The sequence below is a fragment of the Fundulus heteroclitus genome, chromosome 9 (assembly GCF_011125445.2).
Source record: "Fundulus heteroclitus isolate FHET01 chromosome 9, MU-UCD_Fhet_4.1, whole genome shotgun sequence".
Lineage (NCBI taxonomy): Eukaryota > Metazoa > Chordata > Actinopteri > Cyprinodontiformes > Fundulidae > Fundulus > Fundulus heteroclitus.
The window spans coordinates 17,882,431-17,908,190 of NC_046369.1; the positions used below are offsets into that span (position 1 = coordinate 17,882,431).

The window sequence follows — 25,760 nt, forward strand, 5'->3', positions numbered from 1 at the left end:
ATTGTCAGTTATTGTGAAACCTTGCTTAAAACACAGATTTTACGCACTTTTGATTGTAACCAAGCAGAGCATTATTCCCTGTATCATTACAAAATCATTTTATCTTTCAGAATTTCAACAATATTTTATAGTTTTTTCACACTTTACTCTTGGTAAAGCACCTTTCTAAATACAACATAGCTTTAAATTTGATATATTAAAACTTGACCTACTGGTTGATTTATGTTTAAATGGGGCTGGATGATAATTCAGTAACAATGTATATTGTTCGTTAAACATCTGGTGCGATATAAAACAGGGCCAATAAAAAGTTCAATAGAAGAACAATTTTCATTCCTTTTGCACTCAAATCATGTAGGTAAATACTGCAGTCATTACATCCTCCCAACTAATCACAAACGCAGACCAAAGTACACTCCATCACTAACCTTAGCCCTCTTCAAAGAGTTCAAAGACCAGGAATTCTTTTTTCTTTTTAAAAACCTTTCCATTTTGGTAAAATATTGATTGAATAAAGGATTCAGTGAGAATTCAGTATTTGTTTCTTTACCTAAAAATAGGTCACCAATCACCAGCAAAAAATGGCGTTTGAATTTTTTGAAAATGATTGATCTCAATCACAATAATTTCTATTTTATCAATATGCTTTTTTTTTTTCTATATCGTCCAGCCCTACGTTCAGATATGTCTGCAGTTTATTCAGGATACAAAAGAGTAAGGGAGATCAAGACTGAAAGTGCATAATAGGAATGCTGAATAGAGAACAGCAAAGCTACTATGTTTGTTCCTTTTTGGCTTTCAACCACCATTGCTGTCTTTGACAATGATGTATTTGGAAATGTTTGTGACGGTTTATGACAGGAAATCTCAGTTAGGGATCTTCTTTTCAATGCTACTTCACCAACTGCAAATAAAATATTCTAAAACAAATTTTAAATGTAAACTCTGTAATCATGTTCTCTTTGTGTTAAAATAATAGTAAAACCCTGTTTTTGACACAATCTAAGCTCTTCGTATAAATGGCAGAACCTGGAATATTACTTTTTATTTTTTCATATAGATCTTAAAGAGAAACTGGAATCAGCAATAATTAGTATCAGCAGATTGGGGCTTTACAATACCTCTGAAATTAGCAACAAAATTCTGATTGGTGTACTTCTAAAATGTACTGATGTAAAATGTAACATCAGTACTGTCCTCACTTCATTGTGTGTAGGCAGATGAGTGATGCAGACAGTAATTTGTAAATAAGAAATAAAGCAAAGTTGTGCTGATAGTTGAGCGGGCTGGTTTAAAGTCCTAATGACTGTCCCTTGTTGACCTAACAGAGTCGTATCAGGAGAATGTGGAATGACACCGTAAGAAAGCAATCTGAGTCCTCCTTTATCTCAGGTGACATCAACAGCACCTCCACCCTTAACCAAGGTCAGTTCACACCTCATCTCTTTTCACACCTATGCACAAATTTCATCACCCAGCTAATATTATTACCTTCAAGTTCCAGCGATCACAAGACGATGCAAGGTCCAGGCAGTAAATGCCTTGGTCTTGAAATGACAGCGCAGCATGGTTAATAAAAAAGGAAGGCCTTAAAACAAAGTTTCCTTCTTCTAGCAGCTCAGGATTGCAAAAAAACGTCTTCCTCAAATACTGCACCGTCACTCGTGCCTCTAGCCTCAGCCTCCGATTGAGACTTGGACGTTTTCTTGATTTAAGTGTTGGCTGTCAACGTTCATGCCCAGGGGATGCATAGGCAAAAAACTAAAATGGTTTTAAAAAGTTTTATTTTCAGATGATCCAAATATGAGGCAAAAGCCATTTGTTGCCCAATGCAGAAGGTGACCTGTGTTACTTTATGGAGAGATTTAAGGGGGAGGGAGGGGGAAAAAAAACTGTCATTTATTATTTAGTTTGAGCACAAATATGATGATGAGAAGATGATGTTCAACTCTGGCTGACCCAGTGCGCTTAGTGTGACGTTAAGGCTTTCTGCTGAATCTGAAATGGCTTTCTAAGCATGCAAGGGAAAAGAGGGTTTACGCTAAGGTAGTTTAACTCTCCCTCCTCTGCCTTCTGTCACTGCCGCTCTTTGCTTTCCCTTTTCCCTCTTTGATTTCACTTCCCGGAAGACAGACTGTTGTATTGAACACTTTCGAGGACATTTTGACTTGGAGATACATCAGTAACAATGTAGAGGCACAACTTTTTTTTTTCTGCCCCTCTGCGCTACCATTTCCTGGAGATGTTAATGCAAAGGTTGGATATTGATCACTCCGGGGCATAGTAGTTACCCTGGAGAATTAGTGCACTGAAGGAGGACTTTATCTCCTAGAAGCACTTCCATGTCATTAAAAACATCCCTGGAGACATCTCAACATGACAGATGGCATTTAACACAGGTGATAAATGGCAGTGGAAATACCTCAGATCCTTAAAACACACGGCAAGCAAGAAAAATGAGGCAGATTAGGCTTGGGAAGATAATGGCTAAATTTTAGCCTTAATTGATTTTTTAAAAATAAATAAATAAATAAAAAACCTGGGATAATTGTCCTGTCTGTCATAAAGTATAATTTATAGTTGGAGGAACTGGAAACAGCAAAACCTTTGCATAATTACCGAAAATCCAAGGTGCTGTTTTTTTTTTTTAAAAATGATGCTGCACAACATAATAACTAAAAGTGAGTTATGAAACACATTTACGACAGAATGTAATAATGAGCATAGTTGGTTGAAAATTAGGTTGTAAATAAATGGGAACGGAAGGACTTGCAACACACTTAACAAATGGGGTGGGGGGTGGGGGGGTGAAGGTGACAAGCACTGGCAGGAAATTTTATGCTTTCTTTATTCTTCAGTGGAAAGTTTTAGGCAACATCATGATTTCAGAGTTAGGCTTACATGCCCTAATAGACAAAGCCAGAGTCTTAGCTTTTTTTTTTTTTTTTTTTTTTCTGTTCGACCATGAAACTTTGAGGCAACTGCAAAACTTACCTGCTCCTCCTCTGTCTTGCCACTCCAGGAATGACTGGGAATTATCTACTAACAAACCCTCTCCTGCGACCACAAGGCACTAACAACCCTTATAACACCTTACTGGCTGAGACAGTCGTGTGTAACACCCCCACAGCTCCAGTGTTTAACTCACCAGGTGTGCTTATCTAATTCTTTCACCCGCATTCCGCCTTTTTTTTCTTCTCTCTTCACCATCTTTCTTTTTTCTCTCTCCCCCTTCCTCACTGATCTCTTCGGTCGAGTGTTCAGAAGTCCAAATGAAACGCAGCATGTTCTGCAGTATCTTCTTTCTGTCGAAATCCTTGTCTCCCGAAGACTTAATATTGTGCTCATCATATGTGTTTGTGTGTAAAAGGAAAAAAAAAAAAATACACACGCGGCAAACATTTTGTCATGTATGACAGAGATCTTTGTGGTTCACCTAGATTCAGCCTCTGTGCTCTCGTATTTCTCTTAACGGGACATAATGATTAAGATGGGAAAGAGATACTGCATGTTCTGCCTTGAGATAATGTAAACAGTGGTGTGGACCGAAGCTGTTGTATAAACTGAAAGATCATTAAGATTTATTTCCATGAACATACGAGGCAATTTGTTTCATGCTGCGTAACTTCTTAAACACGCTCAAAGAATTTACATCGACCCCACATTTATTGGCACCCTTGCTAAATATGTGTAAAAACCCTTAAAATAATGTATGATTTCATATGAAAAAAAAAAAAAAAAACATGTTTACCCCCCTTACAATGCTGCTATTTTGTGTGGTAGCAAAACAAACTTGGGTCTTCCTCTATTCTTCTTCCAGTTTAAAAAAAATTGCTAATGAAATATTTCCTGACGTGTGTACAGGAATGTCATGTTCTGTTTCTATTTATAAGAGAAGCTAAGAAAACAACGTCTCTTAAGTTATATCATATATTTGCTGTATTTGTTGCCATTCCCTGACTAATGTAGAGGTACACACATCTACTTTACTTAAATGTGTTTGCTTGTCTTTCCCATTTTGAAGAGCAGCTAAGAGATGAGGGTGTCTCAGGCCCTCGACTTAACATTTTCATTTTAAGATTATTCAACTCAAATGTAAATATTACTGTATTTTAAGTCATTATCACGTCTTTACCGGGGGTGTCAATAAATGTGGATTTTTTTTTTTTCTGTATGCATTCTGCTAAGTTATTTGTGTATAGATGCAATACTTGGCTACTAGATTATGCCTGTGCTAATAGTAATAATAACTACACTTCTGTTGCACATGACATCAAAGCATTTAAAACAGTGATAAGGCTGTGATGTTTTTGTATATGTCGTTCCTTTTGAAACTGAAGTGGCATCTTTTGTCATGTTTTGTGCTTTTCCCCTCTGCTTCCCTTTAGTGACCTACAGAGAGACAAGTATGGGAGTAAAACTTAACTTTGCCTATCAAATGTAAATTTTTTTCAGCATGCTTATTTAAAACAACCCAAAACCCCGGCACAATCACTGGTTTAGGCCATTAACACACACTCAAGTGGAGAGCAAGTGGTTCAGAAAAATAACCCAGCTAAATCCTTCTCTGAATCTAAAAAGCAAAAAGAGATACTTCAATTTGGTCGTTTGAAGTAATCTTTCAACTTCTAATAGATTCATCCTGAATTTGCCCACTACGCTGCTTTTATATCTTTTGTTTAATTGGTCTTTTTTTTTTTTTTACATACCAAAAAAGTGTTTCTTGATTTTGATCTGAGAAAAAAACCTTTTATCAGAAATGTTTTGTTTCCTTTTATTTTTCCTTCCGGAACCGTCTGTCCTCGTTGTCCTTGTGTGGCACTCAGCAGTCTCAGTGTCCAGTATTACTCCTGTCACAGTCTTTCAGACAACACCTGTCTGGACACTAAATTGCCTCCAAGCAGGCATTAACGCGTAGATGCCACCGCAGCTTCTGTTCCATTTCACGTTCTTTTCTTTCAGAACTTTTTGGCCTTTATCCCAACTTTCAATAGATTCTGAAAGACTGCTCAATTACAACTCGTCCCCACCCGCTGCCTTTTCCCCTTCTCCTTTTTCACTTTTACTTTTTGTATTGTGACCTTTTTTAAATATAAGTTCCTTTTGTTCTCTAAATCTTGTTATTTTACAAGGAGGTTACCAGCCATTGCAGAGAACATTTTTCTTGTTATCTTCCTTCTTAACCATGACATAAAAAAATATTTGGTTTTCTTAGGGCTGCTTTTCATGACCTCCATGCTTTGAGACATTCCTAACATAACCATGTCTGACCTCTGCAGTGGCTGTTTGCCTGAGTTGTTCTCCCAATGACCTGGGTCTCACAGGGAACTGTTACAATGACGGATGCCAAATGCTGGGCTGTGGGCAATCTATGAACTTTGCCAGCTCTGGGTACACAAGCTGCCAAGTAATGGACAGCATATATATATATATATATATATATATATATATATATATATATATATATATATATATATATATATATATATATATATATATATACAGCAGCTTTTAAGAATTGTCCCTTGCAAAACTGCCCTATTTTCTAATGTCATTGGGATTTACTGGATTTTTATGGAAAGCAAAAAACTGAAGTAGCTCATAATTGTGAAGTGGAAGAAAGACAATCCAAAAAGAAATTTAAAAAAGATCCCTTGTGTATTGTTTCAGCCCCTCCAGGTATTGTTGTTGTGATGTACCTATTGCTACAATAATTGCTGCAAGTCCTTTGGAACGATGTCCGTTTTTAGAGACTTGGCAAAATATGTAAAGCTGAGTCGTACTTAAAGGGGTACATACGTGAACAGCAATATTTAGGTGTAGCCATAAATTCACAATTGCATCAAGGTGTCAAACCGCAGTCTTCGAGGGCCTGTGTCCTCCAAGAAAGATGTGTGTCTCTCAGTCAACACACCTGAATCACATAATTAAGCCATTAGCAGGACTTGAGTGCATGAGGAAGCAATTGAGTCCTTTGATTCAGGTGTGTTGTACTTGGGATACATCAAAAAGTTGCAGGACACCAGCCCTGAAAGACAGGGGTTTGACACCCCTGCTCTAAACAATTCCACTGACTGTATATATTTAGGGTTGTTGTCCTGCTTGAAGGGGAAGCTCTAAAACGTTTTCTTCTTTTCCCTGTATGCAGCTCAATCTGTCTTTCTCCATGAGATCAGACCAGCTACCTAGTCCTGTCTGACAAAAAACATTGCTACAGCATGAGGCTGCCCCCACCATGCTTTTGCTTGTGTGTTCAGAAACCTCTACAGTGAGTTTTCTGCCACTAAGGACTTTGCCTCCCAAAAAGTAAATTGTTGGCATCTTATGACCAGAACACACGTCTGCTACGAGCTGTGGATCTGTGTCCTGGTTCTCCTGGCTGCTTGTCTCATAAAAGATATCCCTGTCCTTCCAGTCAGTCAGTTTTTTTTTTTTTTTTTTTTTTTACATTTTAGTAATTAAGGGGCTTATAAAGGCTTTTGATAGTACTGGGCTTAATTTTGGGACATCTGATTAAAAGGGAATGAACACAAGTATATGCCCAACAGTCAGACTTGCATTGTTCTTTTCTATCCACTTCACAATTATGCACTATGCGTCTAGGTCTCTCACTTTTGTTGAGAATAAAATGCACCAAAAATATTGGCTAAAATGTGAGAAAATTGGAAATAAAAAAAATGTTGCCTTTTGATCCACACATGTAAAAGCAGTTTACCGCTTACCTGTTTCATTTGCTGAACCCTTGCTCTTGCTCTTTTGCAATTAAGACTTTTATCTTACATTTTGTTGTTCTTTTGATCAATTATCCATGTTACAATAAATCATTTTTTTTTTACTTTTTTTGTACATCAGCTGCTCTTAGACCAGATAGCCTGAGCAGACAGACATGATGTGAGTTGTCTAAAGTGAGTCTTTTCACCTGCTGTGTGTGGTGATGGTGGAGTGCTGCTTGTGGGCTCCCCTTGTAGTGAGAATAAAGATGGCTGTCCCCTGTTGATACATAATTACGTTCCCTTTTCTGTCTTTGTCATATTTCCTTGCTTTTATTTATTTACTACATCTATTCTATTAGTTGCTAGATATCCTGTATGTGTCATAGCCTGCCAATTTGTTGCTTCATACTTATACATCCACCTGTGCCCGGTGTCTCGTGACTAGTGATTCCTGTTTGGATTTATTTCTTAATGTTGTTTGGGATCTTGTTTTCACTGCCTTGTCACTTAAGTGGCAGACTTTAATGCACAATGCCCTGCTTTCTTACAGCAATTTTTCAAAGGGAAAGTTGAAATGTATACATGAGAAAGTAAAATAATTTCTCATTACAAATAAACTGCATGTCTATGTAATGTATGTTAAGGCGTGTGCCCAACTAACAAATTCAAAGCATGGCTTTAATTAACTTTTTTTTTTTTTTTTTTTTTTTACACAAAACTGCATCCTAAACAGCATTAAAGTTCTGTTTCAATTTTCATGGTTATTGGTGGTGACTAATGAAATATCCTGTGATATTTTCCTTTGTCTCCAGGGCACTCACTGAACAGTGCGGTGAGGGATACAAGTGCAATGGATACTCTACCGCTAAATGGTAACTTTAACAATAGCTACTCACTCCGTAACGGGGACTTTGGCGACAGTGTGCAAGTAGTAGACTGCGGACTCAGCCTGGACGATGCTGCCTTTGAAAAAATGATCATCTCCGAGCTTGTGCACAACAACCTGCGTGCCTGTAACAAAAGCCACCAACAGCAGCAGCACTCCAGTTTACGTCATCCGCCCCACCGCCAGCAGCCGCCTCCGCCGCCGCAGTACCACCATTACCACCACACGGAGCGGGCTCCCCCCAAGGTGACAGTGGTAGGTGGCAGCAGCAGCGAAGACGACGCCATTGTGGCTGACGCTTCATCTTTGGTCCATGTAGGCGATGCGGTGAGCCTGGAGTTGCACCACCAGCCAGAGCTGGAAGCGCCCCTCATCCCCCAGCGGACTCACTCGCTTCTGTACGCACCCCAGAAGAAGGTGAGGACCGACGGGGGAGTCGACACCTTTGTCAGCCCACTGACGACAACCAACCAGGACGACAGTCCGCAGTCTCCAAACAGAGACTCTTTGTACACTAGTATGCCCAATATTAGAGACTCTCCATGCCCAGAGAGCAGCCCTGATGTCGTGGAGGATGTCGCCTCCACCAAAGGGAGTGAGAATGACGATGTTTATTACAAAAGCATGCCCAACTTAGGGGCTGGCCACCAGCTCCAGGCCTATTACCAGATAGGCCGAGGGACCAGCGATGGCTACATTATTCCAATTACTAAAGAGGACTGCATCCCTGAAGGTGATGCACAAGAAGGACAGATGCAGTTAGTGACAAGCCTTTAAATGTATTTAAATCATCCCCTTATCCCTGCTGCCCTGACACAAACCTGACCTCTTTCAGGCCACACACGAACACATTGAAGGCAGGACAAGTGTTTTGTTTAATTTTTTAAGAGAGCCCAAAAGTTTTAGCATTCTCTCTCTCTCACACACACACACACACACACACACACACACACACACACACACACATATGCTTGACATCTACAGACTTCCCCTCCGCCATCCGTGTTGCCATCTTCTTCCCTGCAGACTCAGACATACGGCACAGTAACAGCAGCGCAACATTTTCAAGAAACTGTACATAAAACGAAGAGTCAGATTTCAATTTTAAGAGACAAGCCAACAATGTATTTAAATGTGCTGCTGCTGTTGAGTTATTGAGACAACTGAAGGTGTGAAAATATAAAAAGAGTAAAAAAAATATATAAAATCAACAAAGAAAAAAAAAAAAATCAGGTGACATCCAAACAGCAATTTCCCTCTCAAAAGGTTGTACATACACTTCCCAACATCCAAGTTGAACCATCTTCTTTTTTTCTTTTTTTTTTTCCTTTACACCCCTGGACCAGGACATGGACATGTTTGTTAACAATGTTCCTAATCAGACTGTTAGAAAAGGAATATCAGGTCCTGGCTGCTTCCCATCACCATCAAGTTTGGATTGTATAACCACTAGCAATCAAGCCCCTGGCCTTATATTTTCTCAACTGTTCTTTGAACTGTTGTCAAGGAGAAACTGCTCAAATATATATTTTGTTGTATTGCTAGTGTAAAATAGGCATTCATTGGGGTGGGGGGTGGCAAAAAGCATAATTATAAAGAAACCTTTTATTTGCAAAATTTTAACACTTGAGAGACTATTGTGTAAAAGTTGCACATATGTTATACAGTGTGTTTATGGTACCAACACTTCATTCAAGGTTGTATGGTTGAGCATAAAGGCCTATTAAAAGAAATGAGTCAAACAATGCATCGAATTTTCAAACTTGCAACCAGTGTTTTGTTCAGTTCTTTTCTCTTAACAATTTCAGTTAATGTTGTTCTTTGGAATATCTTTATCTGATTTTGCCAAAGTGGCATTGCTTTAGTAGAAACGAATAGCAACAACCAGTTAAGGTAATTTATTCATTGCACATTCTTTTGTTATTATTTTGATTAAAATATTTGTTTTAACAGTCACAGCAGAGGGATGGGAAAGTGTTGCTGAGATAAAACCGACAATAAAGTTTTTATCTTCAATGTTGTTCTTCCGCTCCAGTTTAAATATTTTATTTATTAAAATCTTTCCAAATAATGAATAAATAAATAAATTGGGAAATGTGTGAATAGTTTCCCACACTGGTATACATGCTGTACTGTAGCTCATGTTTTTTATGTAAACATAAGGGGCTTATCACTTAAGACTGATGTAAAGTTCAACACTTGTTTAACAAATACAATAAATGTGAGATTTTTTGTCAACAGACAAGTTGCTTTTTTAATGGCTTGTGTTTTTATGTCTAGAAAGGAGGTTTGATCATATTGCTATAGACATAAAATACTTTTGACTCAGGTTCTTAGTAAGTTCCGAGCACCTTGAAAGGCAAACTGATAAATCTTGTTTTCTGGGGGATTTTATTTTCCTTCTGTTTTCCCTGTTATCTATTCAATCGCTGCAAAGTAGAGTGAGCTCACCATGTGTGTTAGAGAAGCCAAATCTGTCCATGTGATTTAAACATGAGAAACTCAGGTAGGAAAAAATGCATTGTAAATGTTTCTCTGTGTGGTTGTACCACTAATAAAGGTTAAAAAAAATACACTGGTTTAAAGCATTGTCCACTTAGTATATTATTCAGTGAGAATGGCACAATTAAAGGGTCTGTCGCTGCAAAAACACTCAAGTTCGCTTAACTGGTGCATTAGAAAGTGGAGGAGAATCCGTAGCTCTGACAAGGGGTCAGCTTTCCACATGGCTTGAGTCTTTAAACTGTATAAAATATAATATTTCCTGGTATGAAACATATTTGCTTTAATTAATGTCTGCTGCCGCTGAAGCCCACAGTCAGTTCCTGTGCATTTCATGCCCCAGGTGATGCTAATTTACGAAGAACTTTGATATAACACCAGTTGAGGCGGAGTGACAGCTCACAGCAGGGGGTTGGAAATTGCACTGTTTACCATTTGGCACTGAAGGAAATGACTCAGAACTTTGCAGAAATGGACTTGATGTCAGCGCACATAATGCTGTGTGGGCTGCGTGTTGTTTTGACTTGTTTCAACAATTATGTGACATTTTGTGCAATTATCTGAAGCTTCAAATTGTCATAGAGGTATTGCGTTCTTTTTTTTCCCCCGTGATCTCTTGTGCAGACCCTTTGAATGTCAGATTGGAATCAAGTGTTAGGGTAATTGTTGACTGTTCAAAAGCATAATCGCATGCATAGCAATGAGGGGGAAAAAAATCATATCGGTTTCTAGTCTGCATTGTAAAAATGCTGAACAATTTTATTTTTGTGATAACACTTAATGTATTGAGTTCAAACTTTTAATACTTCTATTTTGTAAATATTCGTTTTACTGTAGAAAAATATAATCAAACGGTGTTATGAAATACTAATTTAACAATTCTTTTTGTTATTTCACATTATTCATATTTTATCATATAAATCCTACTAAAAATAGCTCAAAAGTTTTGTCAAATTATTTAAGAACTATATTTTATTTATTTAAGCAGCATCCTTCAAACTCAAGGTAAAAAGTGCGTTCAAAATAGGTTTTATAAATACTTGTATATTTTTCTTTTTTCTAGGATGTTAAAGAGGCCATGACAAGAAATTAAAGTTTTCTGTGGTTTTGTAGGTATAATATGATCTTTTGTGGGTACTAAAGGGTCTACTCATAGGTGGTCAATTTTCTTTGCTCGAAAACAGTCAGACCAGAAAACGATTTATCTTTCTACGCAATTCATATTCTCCAACCAGAGCACACCAACAAGCAAACAGCCTTCCTCCTCCCCTCTCCCTCCTCCTGAAACACCATCCGGCTACTTTAATGACAAGTCACGCTAGTATGTCTGACTGCTCCACTCGAGCAGAGGATGGCTACTAAAAAGGGGAGTTATGATGTCTGAGGGTGCTCAAAACAAATGGAAGTTTGCACTTACTCCCAAAGAATTGGAGAATCAGAGGGGCTGAAGTTTATGGGGAAGTTCGACACAACTATAACACCAGCTTGAACTGCGCTGAAGTCAGTTTTAGGTTGGACACTGGATATTTACACTCCACGGCTTCAACGGCGTCTGCCTCCTATTCGAGCCAACACAGGGAGGCTGATCTGGCGTTGCCGCTGTGTGCTCGCTTGCCGCAGAAACCGTGAAGCACGAGCATCCAATATCCAACCTAAAACTAACTTGACCACAGTCTAATACCGTGGTGAAGTTACAAACTGATTTTGAAAAAAAGAAATTCTGTACCAACACTAGAAGTGGCGACCACAACGCTGCCATTACCCACAAATTTATTTGATTTCTAAATGCTGTCTCCTTTGATAAATGTATGAGAACTGAAGCAGCAGGGCAGCAATCTCTCTGGGGTGGTTACAGCAGAGAGCTCACTGCACTGCTGCCGTGGACTAGTTTGGTCCCTGTGTGGATGATGAATCTCACCACCAGGTCAAAGCCTTTGGTCAGCTTGACCTTGCTTGTCCGATATCCTGCAACACAAATACTTCCACTAGCCATAATACCATAATAATGGATTTGTGACGGAGTGTTGTGCTGAGAAGAGAGGTGTGGATGGAGGGAACAAGGGTGTGTGTGGGCGTGTTTGAACAGTTTCCCAAATATAGTTGTTGCCAATCAGTGTAGTCAACTAGGTAGAGTCAGAAATCATTACCATACCCAACCCTTTTACTGAAGAGGAAACTCTGGCCAGGCAAACCAACCCCCTATAATAAACTGTTAATTCCATCCATTTTCCGACACGCTTATCCCTGCTGGGTTCCAGCTTTCAATGGGTGAGATAAAGTGTTATTTTTTTAAATCAAATTTTTCGGAGAATTTACATTTGCAGCAATATCAACTGCCTTAGATAGTTTATACAGTGATGTCATTGCCCCTTTAAAGGAGAAATATAGCTCAATCTGACAAATAATATTTTAAGAAAGGTGTCGTAGTGGTCAGGTGACCAAGGGGATTGGCTTTGAAAGCAATTTCCATGCACTGTTCTCTGCTCAGACATTGTTCCTTCATGTCATGATTGTCAGCTTGTCATGTCCTAAGTACCGTCCTTTTCTATCTGCCATCCTAGTTGTGTCTCCAATTCTTTTGTAACACTCACTTCTTTCCTGTTCTACATTTAGCACTCCATGTGTTTCTAGAGCAAACTGCATGTTTCTTCCTACCCACCACCAATTATTTACTGTGCTTGGCATGCTGCGCTGGTGGATCTATATCAGTAAGTTTACATCCCGCCCCTTCATTGACAGGATGACTGAGCCTAAAATAAACCAAAAGCCAAAGTTTTATATCTCTGTGGGGATGTTGATTTCAGAACGCCAAGCAAGAATCTCACGGAGACACTCAGGATTATTATTCGGGACCATATCTCGGTGGAGACCCCATTAATATCTCTCACCAAGCCTGCAAACCATGCTCAACCCTTGAGACTCTAAGGAGGCCATACCAGTGTTCCAGTATCTCATTCACTTGTTCACCAATACATTCGTCTTAATCCACCTTGCTCTTACTAAACCTTTTGTAATTGGAGTTGATGCCTCTGACATGGGAGTTAGTGTCATACTCTCTCAATCATTTCCAGATTGACCAGAGATGATCACGTCTACCCCTACTCAGGGGAGAAGTAGGAGGAAGTTCTCCCCTACTCAACAGTGATATGGTGTCTGCAGACCATCAAGTGAGTCATATAGGACAGGTAGCACTGACTCCTTGGGGCGAAAGCAAGAATCCCTCACACAGATGCTCATCCAGATATCAATTTTTGTCTCAACGCTGCAGCATCAATTTATAGTTTTGAGTGAGGAATCCTGGATGGAGCGCCCAGAAAACTGGAATATAGTTGAACTATTTCTTACCTGGACCAATTATCAGAATCTGATATACATTCAAACAACCAAACAGTCATACCGAGCCTATCTGACCCATCCATTGGTTTGTGCCACTCCTGTGCTGGGCTTTTGGAGAACTCCATCCATGTTGCCATGCCTGCTGAACCAGCACTTCCTGAAACTCCTGCTGGTCTTCTTTGCTTTCCCTCCCAGTGTCATTGGGATGCTTTGGTCTGGGTACACTCCTCCTGATTCGATGGGCATTCTGGCCTAAGCAGGACCCCTCAAACTCCTCCAACATGACCCTTGGTGGCCTTTGATAGGTTGGAACATTTGTAAGCTGGTTTCTGCTTGTGAAATTTGTGCCCAGGCCAAGTCCTTCAACGAACCATCTGCAGGGGATCTTCAGCTCATTCCTGTTCCTAGATGTCATTGGTCCCATGTCAGGCTTGATTTTATGACCGGTCCACGATCTGTTGATGGTCTTGACACCATCCTTACTACTGTGGATTGGTTGTCTAAGGTAGCACGCCTGGTGGCTTTACGGGGCCTTACTTGTGCCAAACGGACAGCCAAACTACTGGAGTAGATGTCCTGCTACATGGTTTCCCCAAAGACATGTTAAAGGCCATCCTGGTCTGTCTCTTGTCCTTTTGTAAAACTCGCTCCTTTAATAATGGATGTTTAGTGTTTTGTGTGTCACTAGAGTGAACTTCATGCTTCTTCTCACTCACCCTCGGTTCTTTAGCGGATTTGGGTTGAGCCTATGTGCTACATTCTTGTTATCTAGTGTGTTTTGCTTCCTTACTAACAAGGGTATTGTCACAAAAAATAAATAAATAACATATTTTCTATATTTTCAATTAATTATAGTATTAGTGGGAGTACTAGTAGTAATGATAATATTATTACTAATGATAAAACATTATGAGTGAGTAATTCTAATCTGATGTTTAATCTGAGCCTTTTTTTCAACACTTTGGTATTTCACTTAAAGCAGAAAAGAGCTCCTCTGGGGAGAACTTGGTCGAAACAAAATCGGACAAATTAATACATTTAAGGAAGATGTCTTTCCCCTTTTATTACTCTTCTAAAAATATATTACAATTTCTCCCCCTTTCTTAACTTTTTTAGTTATTTATCATCCCGCTATGGCCTTAGAGATGATTGAACTTGGAGGGTAAGCAGGTTTATTTTTTGTAATTAACAGCTGAGATACATGATTTGAGATTGTCTACAGTCTTGTCTGCAGCAGACGGTGTGGCCTCAGCAACCCTCTGGATTTGCGTGTGGCCTTCCTGCTGTGCAAGAGTCACTTTAATTCCCTGAGTTTTTCTCTGGGAGGGGCTCTTTCCTTGTTGCGCTTAGAAATTAGGCCAGTAGCTGAGGGCCCAGGAATCTGGTGCTCCTGCTGAGGAACCAGATTTCCCATGTAAAGGAAATATAAGAATCTTTTTTGACTAATTGGAGCCAAAAAATTTAAAACATTCTGAATTTAGAGGTAATTATCTGAAAGTAAATATTGTTTTCAATCTTTGATACCTGCTGATTTTCATACCCTCACTAAATGTAGATTTTTTTTTTAAACCACCCGATATTTTGCCCACAAATGGATTCAAAGCCTTTTCTCATCTGTTAAGATTTGCATCAACCTAAAGAAACCACACCTTCTGCATTTTCACACCATTTATGACCGTTTAAGAACACATGTCACATTTTTTAATTTGTTGAATCCAAACAAATCCAGATTTGTTGACCAGCTCCAAATGTTATACTAACCACAATATATATATATATATATATATATATATATATATATATATATATATATATATTCACACACAAACACACACACACACACACACACACACACATGTTAAAAGTTGACTTTAGGAGACTCCTATTCCAAGCCTTGGCGATTTCTCTGAGTTATCAATAGCCTCTGCAGCAGTTACTCCTGTAAATAGAAAACAGTGCCAATTATAGATGCCATCAAAGTGGATGAAAGCAATTGTGTACAAAGAAAATAAAAAACCCTCAGAAGCCACAAACAGTGTACTGGCAGTGCAAAAGTAACTTCCCAAACTCTTGAAGTTAAAGGGGGGCCCTTTAACTGCTTACTCTTTTCTTCCTCCAGCCTCTTTTGTCCTGTCCCAGACTTCAAATGTGCAGATTTGTGGCCCATGGGCGACTTAGATCTGGTCCCGTCGAGGTGAAAAATCCAATTAACCTGTAGCTCCGGCTGCCTTCATTATAATCCCCTCCCATAATTATGAAATTACTAGATGCAGGATTTCAAATGAAAAAAGGATGAGAGCTGGTGGCTCAGGAAAAAAAAGGTGAAATAAACCATTTTTTGAAAGTGAACACTTTCCATTTACCTCCAGAAGGAAGAGTTATGCGTGATAGCAAAATATAAATTTCCATAACACAGATACAATGGTATATCTGTTAAAGCGATATGCTGATTACTGCATTCTTGACATGATACAGAACGTGAGAATAATGTATAGACTCTGGCTGGTATGTTATATATTTTTTTTTAATTTAAAGGTGCTGCATTTTTCTTGGGAAAACTCACATACAGTAACATATATGTCTTTTAGGGTTCCTGTTTGATACTTAGAGGGTGATGATGGCTCTTAAATCCTAATTCTTGCTGATACCACATTCTGAATACCCAAGCTTAATATTGCAAAAATAATTCTTGCACAAATAATAATAACAATATGGAGTGCACGACTGACCCACTGCATCAACCCAAATCATCCTCCGTTGATTCACCCTCTCTCTTATTTTTGTTGTCTTCTGACATGGTCCATGCCTTTTTGATGTGACAATATTGATTTTCTTTAGTTCTGCTTTTGTTTCATTTCCTAAATCCAGTCTGAGTGTCTCCAGTTGATCTTGCTTTCTGCTCCCCCTCTTACCTTGGTTAATCATCAAAACATGTCCCTTCTCTGTAGTACAGCGTGAACCAAGTCACAGATCATCGATTCTTCTTTGCCAGTTCATTGTCATAATTGTTATTGTCTGCCCTACCTTCCTGCAAGCACACATTTTGTGTTTATACTCGTGGTTTATTTGGGTTTTGATTCTTCTCCCATTGTGGTGCCATATGCGTTGCTTTTGTAATTAAAAAGACCTTTTGGTATTCACAACCTACCTTCACTATGATTTCTGATTATGAGTTTAGGTCCTAGAAAAGTGAAACTTTGTCCCTCTAAATACAGCAAAGAAATGATTCAATGCATTGTCCTATTGTATTGAAATATTATGATTCAAGCGCCTGGACTGTTTTGCAGGGGGGAAGAAAACAGTTTATTTGGAGATGTCCACAGGTACCTGTGCAGAGCAGCACAAAAGGAAAAAATACCTATGAATTCTAGATTTTTTGCTATTGTTTTTTTGTTTAGCAACATGGCACATAATTTAGTCAAAGTGCACACCAGCAGAGACAAAACTGAGCCATTGTAAATGTGATTTAATACAACTAAATGGAAATCAAAAACTGAGAAGTATTCAGAATAATAAAAGGAATACAATAAGATTTGTGTTAGCATATTTTTCAGACTATATGTCGTGCCGGAATAGTCGCATCAAGTCAAAAAATTTGTCATAAAGAGGACAAAAAGATAAGTCGCAGCGGACTGTAAGTCACACCAGACTATAAGTCCCATTTATTTAGAAATCTATTACACACAATCTAAGACTAAAAACTGTCATTTAATCTGATAAGGCAACTTATTCAATTACACAACTGCATCCACAACCATCTGAATAATATGGAACATACCTGGGAGGTTGAATGGGGTAAATTAGCATAGCAAGCAACCAACTCCAACCTGGAAAGTTCACGTCACAGCAAGTTGTCAAAATTACGTTGAAATTAGACCGTGAGCGTAATGGTGCTATGTGCTAAGCTAACAGTACGACACATATGTTTGAGAGCAACATAAAGTTCAGATGCATCAGCGAAGTTGTAAAACACCTGGATAACGGACTTTTAACCTTGCGCTAGCTGTTATTAGCTTCTCGGATAATAACGGTTCTGTCTCTGTCTACGAGCTGCACCACGTAGCATTCCATCCTGTGCATGCATACTGAAACAGCAAAACAACAAACAAACATGTTTCCTTTGTTGTCTATAAGTTAATGTTTCAATACATTTTTAAAGGATACAGGAGCAGCATATAGTTTTCACAAGCCAAGAGCATCCTCTTACGTGTATAGATGGTGATATTTACAACTTGGTTCATGTTGGTCAGTATGATTTACCATTTAAAAGTAATATATAAGTCACACCTGACTTTAAGTCACAGGATCGGCCAAACTATGACACAAATGTTACTTATAGTCTGAAAAATACGGTACTTATGATCACAAAAGGCATTGTCTTTCACATTTCAAAATTTTATACAGTCGCTCAAGAATATCTTCAAACTTCTGACATATAAAGCTATCATATCATATTGTCATAAATACCATTGGAATACTCTTCTTTTTGTGATACTACAACTAAACATTATTTTTCAGAGACAATCATCTCTTCATTTATCACCAAAGCCCCTCACAGTAGTTAAAAAACCCCACCTCATCAGTAAATCTAATAGTTGTCTGATAAACTCATTGGCACTCACCGAAGGGAAGCCTTGAGCAATAACTACAAGAGCACCCGCTGTGTACAGGCCAATATAGATGACTCCCACTCACAAGGTACCTCCTATTGGATGCAGAGGCTCACACAAACAACGCATTACCCTGCTGCATTTGCTCTGCATCAACATCTCTATTCATCATCGGCCAAGAAGGGAAGGAACAAGTAACGACTTAATAGCCACTCACCTACCCTAATTGGTTCTCAAGGATACTAGGAAGCAAATGGTGCAGGTGGGTTAACTACTTCCATGTTTAGACTTAATACACTACCAATGTTAAAAAGAGGACATTTAAAAGGCAAAACATAATTTGTTATAACTTTGTGTATTTGATTCAACTATTAAATTGGATAGTTTTTTTTCCAGTTCCACAATAATGATATACTTATATGATATAATGATATACTTATAGCTATAGTTTGTAAGCACAGTGAGGAGTTTAATTTAGACTTTTATTTTTGCCATTAGGAAGAAAAAAAAATTCCAGTCAGTGTTTAGTTTCCTTCAGAGAACAATACTATTTGCCTATGGTTCAGCCGAATAGTCACCTTTCAACCAATGATATTCTTCCTTTAATTAGTAGAAACCAGAGTTTGAGATAGTGGCTCACTGGGCTTACTGTGAGAAGGAGATACTGCTGGATATAATGCAAGCCATAACTGAGAGCACCCACTCAGTTTGTTGGAAGCACAGAAAGTCGATCTAGTAATTCACTACTTTTCCACATGTTGATGCACCAGCTGCAGGGGAGATGAGATGGAAGAGGAAGTTTACCACAACAGAAAAACCAATGGGTCATTGATTAGTGTGTTTCCATCTGCTTCTGCTACTGCCTCTTACCTTCGATCAGAAGAACCAGAGCCCCGACAGTGCTCAGAACCGAATGGGATTCTCAAAGATTTCCCTCAAAAATGTATTCTAAATCACAAAGTTGTCAGCTGACCACAGCTGCCAAAAGCTGTCAAACACGTAGCTACAGTGCTTTATAAGATTATTCATACCCGTAGAATCCTTTTATATTTTATCTTGAAAGACTTTCAGTCTCAATAAAACCTTCAAACGTTTTTTTAGTGGGGATTTTATATGGTAGAACCGAACAAGGCAGAGCATATTTGTGAAGTGGAATGAAATGACATATGGTTTACAATGATGTTTGCAAAATAAAAATTTCAAAAGTCAAATGCATTTGTAATTAAGTTCTGTGAAGAAACACCTTTTTATCCCATTAAAGATCCAAGTCATTGGAGTTATTCTATGCCAGCTTTGCACATCTGGTGACTAAAGTTCCTGCCCATTCTTATTAGGAACATAGCTCAGGCTCAGTGAGATTGGATGGAGAGTGACTGTGAACATCAGATTCTAAAAGCTGGCATCAGATCATCAATTTGGACTTAGGTCTGGAATTTGACTGGGCAATTCTCAGACATGACTATGCTTTGATCTACAACAGTAGTGTGATCGAGCTGAAAATAGTGTACTTGGTCGTTTTTATTAAAAGCACAAAAATTCTACTTTTTTTGTTTTTGTTTCAACTGTTCAAGAATGAAATAAACATACAACATATTTATGAAAAAATGTAGTCTGATGCATGGGTCTTGCACCTTTGCCTTACTGAAACTCTTTTTGTTTTACTACTGAAACATTTTATTTTCTATTCTTAGAAACTTCAATGTGATTTGGGTCACTCTTAAAGTTTCTGCTGTGTTTGTGTTTAACGAATGGGTGTCTTATTTGGAGTAAGCCGCAGGATGATTTTAGTCCTATTTAGTACAAAATTTCAATGAAAGCAAAATAGATGGTTACTAAATGGTAAATGCTTTGTGATACAGCCTACCTGGCTTTAGGTTTCCATAAGATTTTAATTTGTCTGCATGTTCTTTGTATCTGTCAAGATTCTGTGCCTGTTGGCTGTCTGCTCCCTGCCGTGCTTCCCTGCTATGTCATAATCAAGATCACCCGGATCACACCTTACGGCTCTGCTGCAATCAAGCTCATTCCGAACACCTGTTTGTTGCTCTTTATGAGCTCACTGCAGACAGCAGAACAGCACCACATTGTTAAAGCTTTAGTGAGTAGGTTAGTGGTAATTTTTGCCTGTTTACCATGTCAAGACCCTATTCATGTTTCTTGAATTTTCCTGCCTTGCCCAACTTTTACAAAAGTTCTCTTTTCTGGACATTGCTCTGGGTTTGAACTATGATCAACAAGCCTTGCCAAGCCCCCAGATTTGTTTTCACTTCTCTGCTCTACCATGCACGACCTAAGCCTGTTCCCCAGACTCTGATCTACCCTCAGCTATCCTGCCTGACACCTCTGCAGAGAGCGAGTCTGCTCTCTTCACTTCTTGCCCCTGTAGAGGATTTCTGTTATCAGGTCACCCTATAATAAACCTCTGAAAAACACAACACTGTGTCCAACTTCAATTCCATGTCTTCTGCCTGTTCAGGTCATTACATCATCTGCAACAACTGATCAGTGTGATTAGGACATTTTTGTACCGTTCTTTAATGATGGATCTGGGCCATACAAAATCATTCAGAAGGCCACAAATTGTCAGGGGCTGTGCTTTGGACACTCTTTATCTAAACCAGGGGTGTCCAACTCCTGTCCTCGAGAGCCGGTGTCCTGAAACTTTTAGAGGGTTCCCTGGCCCCACACACCTGAATCAAATGGCACAATTAGCTCCTCAGTATGCAGTCAGGTTCTTCAGAGTCCTGCTAATTAACTGATTATGTGACTCAGGCGTGTCAGTCCAGGGACACATCTAAAGGTTGCAGGACACCGGCTCTCAAGGACCGGAGTTCGCCACCCCTGATCTAAACCATCTCATTGTAGCTATTTTTAGGATTCCTGTCCTGCAGGAAGGTAAACCTCCAGCCCAGTCTCAGGTTTTACACCTTCTATCTATCTATCTATCTATCTATCTATCTATCTATCTATATATATATATATATATATATATATATATATATATATAGATATATATATATAGATATAGATATATAGATATTATCAATCTTTGCATCAACTCTGACCAGCTTCCATGTTTCTGCTGAAGGATGTCACCCCACAGCATCATGCTGTCACCATCATGTTTCCCAAGGGTAATGTAATTTTCAGGGTCATGTATAGTGTTATTTTTCCTTCACAATTCTGGGCTCATCGGACTAGAACACCTTTGCGCATGTTTGCTGTGCTGTGGCTTTGTGGAAAGCTACATAGACGACGTCTTATGATTTCCTTTCAACAATCATGTTTTTTTTCTTTCCACTCTCATATGAAGGCCAGACTTGTTGAGTGCTCTACCAATGGCTAACAACAGATTCACTCATGTCAGAGGTACAGTGGGCCCTTTTGCTGCTTCAATGATTGTTGCTGCCCTTGGCCAGTCTGTCTGGTAGTTTTGCAGCTGTTATTTAAAGATTTAAAGATCGGCAGATTTTAATAACCTATCCCTGCTTTAGACTTTTCCAGAACTTTCCCCATGACCTGCTGTGCTCCTGTCTGCTACCTTGTGCTCCTTGACTAAACAGGATGATTAAAATGTAAACCATATTCTTCAGATTTGTATTTGTAAAATGGTTTGAAAACCATAAGTTATTTTCTTCTACTTCACAATTAAATGCTACTCTGTGGAAAATCTTGAGTTTTATGAATACTTTAGCAGGACTCTGTATATTCAGTTTGTACGAGCCTTGGTAATCAAAGGAGTCAAAGTCACTTTCTAATATAAAACAAGCTCCAAGGAAGTCTATGAAAAGTCGGACTTGCTAAATATGCAACAAATATGAATCAAAAGAAAATTACATTCTCCAAAACAACCCATTACTAACTGCATGGTATAATAATCCAAGACTGATAAATAAATTCATATAAGCATATGAACTTGTGAAGTGGAATTGTCTTTGGAATCTATATTCAAAATATACAATACATTTTCTGGGCCCGGTGCTGTCTCCATAATTGATAAATAGAGGGAATACAGATGTAACCTTGAGTATCAGTGTGTATTGGAGCTGAATATTGATTCTGAGTTTCCTTGCTGGTGGCAAATGTGCGAGCAGACTATAAAGACAGATATAAAATATATTAAAAATGTCTCAGTTGGATTGTAGTTTCTCATTAAAATTCAGAGAGGCCTTTGCAGATGAACCTTGTCATGCTAATCCTGGGCAAGTGCTCCCACAGGGTCCCAGCAACTGTGTCTAAGCCTGGTGGATCTTGAAGAACATTTTTTTTTGTGTGTGTGATCTTTGTCATATCGCTTCCAATGCCTTTGTGCTGTCATTGTCCTCTTTGTGTGGTAGTTTGTCTTAGTCAAATAACTGGTTAGGACACCAAAATGCATAGTTCGCTCTACTTCCAAAGTCTGGCGAAACAGAACAAAATGCAGTATATCCTCTCAGGAATATAATCTCTTTATAAATACTAGTGATTTAGTTCGAAAGTGCCGAGAATATAAACACATTTCTCTGCCCAGCTTGCATAACTGCTGCCTTCAATAATCAAGGAGTCCTGATTTCACATGATCAAATGCAATAACACCTGGAACTGGAAAAAGAATGACAGAAAAGCCCATTTCAGTCGGAGACTAACGCGGGCATATACATTATGCAAATAGTTAATGTTTACCGAACTCAAGGTCAGTTTCAATATATCATGAGTGAAGTGTGTGGGATATAATCTGATTTCTTTTTAATAAAATGAGAATACATTTATTGGAGTCAGTGGCATGCTATCTGATTTTTATCAATAGTTTATTTCACCCATGTCAATGACAAGACACACTAACGCTCTGTTGGTTGGCTGTGGGTAAACACACAATACAGCCATAGTCAATAGATTTGAATCATTTAAACCATGTTTTTGAGTTTATTTATTTTAGTAACTCAATTCACCAAGTGAAAAACTATATATATATATATATATATATATATATATATATATATATATATATATATATATATATATATATGTGTGTATGTGTGTGTGCGCGTGTGAGCTCATGTTCTCATCTACTGAATTGGACTGTAGAAGGAAGACTTCAAATTTGATTTGTATAAAATTCTACAAAAATATTTTGATTAATTACTGATGGGGTATGTGCACAGTGTGCTATTAAAAGTGTGTATATATATATATATATATATATATATATATATATATATATATATATATATATATATATATATATATCCCCTGAGTCCTTTCACAACCAAAAACATTACGATTTATATGAGGTACCAGCACAAAGTAGTGGATAATGGGGAAGTAGACAGAAATACACTTTGCAAAACAGCTGAAGCTTAGCCAGATTACATAAGCAGTGTCAATAATTGTCCAAATCCTGCATCAAATTCTCATTCAGATTTAGGTCTAGTCTTTAACTGGGAAATTCCTACACAAATTTTTAGATCTAAAACGTTTAAATCATACACTATTTTCTCTGCTTGAATCTTTAGGGCTGCGACATCTGCCTCAGTATCAAATCAAGTCTTTTGCAACCTTCAAAGGGAATTTTTCCTGGATTTTAATGAATTTAACTCCATCTATCTTCAAATCAACTCTGACTATTATTCTGATGTATGCTGAAGAAAAGCATCCCCACAGCTTGATGTTACTGCCACAATTTGTCAGTGTGGGAATGGTGGGTGCAGTGTTAGTCTCATTTAACCACAGAACGTATTTCCACTTGTTTGCTCTGTTCGCTACATGGCTTGTAACACATTCCTAACGGGACTCTTTGTGGCTTTCTTTCGACAGTACCTTTCTTTGTCTGAGAGGAGCAGCTGCATAGATACAAAATCCAGACTTTTATAGAGTTATTTTTTAAATATGTTTCTAATCATATATTACAATAAACAAAGGAAGATTATCCCAAAAAAACTAAATAGAACACACTCAACTTTGTAATGGACAAAGTTCAAATAGGTTTATAGGGTATGAATATTTTTGCAATATAAATAATGTTTGGTTTGTGTAAAGTTGAACAGTTTTGGATATTAAAATCTTGGCATGGTTTACACTGAAACAAAATTATGCTTACACTGAATTGCAGTGCTTTTTTTCCCCCTTCTTTGAAAGATCCTACAGAGGATTAATTCAGTGCTGAGGTGTCGGTTTTATGCTCAGAGAAAAGCCCTGAAATCTATTCAAAGCACATTTCTTTGCTGACCAAATTACTGGCATGACCTTTAAAGCTTCCTCTTTTAAACTTCTTACATCTCATGTCTTACAAATGACAATAAGATGTCTTGTCAATCATGCAAATTACATCTCAAATTCAAAGGATCGCATTTCATATGGGAAGGGAGAAAAGCATTATGTTGACTGAAAAAGGGAGGACAAGCAATTAATGATATCTGAGCTGGGGTTTCATATCTCCAACAATCAAAAATAGATTTAAATGATCACAAAGTCCAATGTCGGGCATGCATCCACCTTCTGAGTCATTTCCCTGTTAATACAAAATGGTAAATTGCTGTAAGCCTATTTGTGATAATCACAGTATTGATACTCAGATTGCTGAATGGTGCCTATTAAATATTCTGGCAAAAGCCCTGGAAATAGGCTCTTAATATAAATGTATTTCAATAATGCTGCCTGTAATGAAATATGGTGGCGGTGCTTGCCTGATTGATTAATTTCACCTTCTATGTGCAGCACAAGTCTGGCCAACACTGCAGATGTCCTGGCTGGAATATCATTTTAATGACAAGCTGCGGCCCGACTCTGCTATTCAATGCATAAGCTTACAATACGCTGTGATCATTATGCTGAATGCTCATCTTGCTGTCTGTCTTCTGGGGACTTAAAGTACCTCCCCTTTGCATGTGCACTGTTCAGATATGTTAAAGCAGAGCCAGGGGGATTCCAACAGATGTTGAATGGTTGCTTTGGCTCGAGTACATTGGGATGCTTCAGCTTGAAGGTGATATCAAGTTGAAACCATATTATGTCTCACTTTGATGTTATAGCTCACAGCTGGGAGAAGCAGATGAGTGGAATTAGATCTATTAGATTGGAAGAACTAAAGGGAGGCCATTTGTGCGTGTGTGTGTGTGTGTGTGTGTGTGTGTGTGTGTATGTGTGTAAGGTTTGGTTGTTTAGGCGCAGCTTAGGCAAAGCTAAATTTTGGATCCTTTTTTGCATATACTGGAGTGATTATAAATTGAGAGACAAAAATAATGAACCCACATCCAAAGGAATAGAGAGTGAAATTACTCTGGGTCAAATACATTTCAAAACAATCTTTTTGTTCTTGTTTTCATACCCTCCCAACCACAGTAAAACAGATCCTATTAGGGTTAAAACGCCACAGCGGTTCAATTTGAAATATTTTACTGTTCACAACAACAATTAGAATGTGTAGATGTGCTCACATCAAGGTGTTTTATTTACCATGATAATACATATTTTAACACAAAAACAAAAACACAAAAAGATAAATGTATCTGGATGTGGTGCTTTTGGGGGAAGAAGAGATTCACTCGAACAAACAGCTTTTTGGTTCAGTAGGTAAACAAGGATAGGCACTTAAATTCCAGACTCATGGTAAAAATAAAGTACTTCTCCTTCCCACCTTAGAATTCTGGAAGCTGTGCATTTACTGTTGACTTGTTCATTTAAAAAATCAATTCCAATGAGCAATTTGGAGGAGTTTCTGTTGTCATGTTTTAGATC

General features: G+C 38.2%; 1 protein-coding gene across 45 annotated transcripts in view; it reads left to right on the forward strand.

Annotated features, from left to right (window-relative positions):
* Positions 1 to 10,172, forward strand: part of adgrl2a (adhesion G protein-coupled receptor L2a) — a 141,476-nt gene extending 131,304 nt beyond the window's left edge. For 11 of the 45 annotated variants that reach the window (XM_036141107.1, XM_036141109.1, XM_036141115.1 and 8 more), the window contains 4 exons: positions 1,329 to 1,425; positions 3,023 to 3,151; positions 4,389 to 4,406; positions 7,526 to 10,172. In XM_036141107.1, coding sequence (XP_035997000.1) covers positions 1,329 to 1,425; positions 3,023 to 3,151; positions 4,389 to 4,406; positions 7,526 to 8,376 — 1,095 coding nt within the window. In that variant the 3' untranslated portion in view covers positions 8,377 to 10,172. Of the gene's footprint in view, positions 1 to 1,328; positions 1,426 to 3,022; positions 3,152 to 4,388; positions 4,441 to 6,852; positions 6,906 to 7,525 lie in introns of those variants that run through there. The other 34 variants (XM_036141119.1, XM_036141120.1, XM_036141121.1 and 31 more) reach the window with 20 other exon arrangements.
* The last annotated feature ends 15,588 nt before the right edge of the window (positions 10,173 to 25,760 follow it).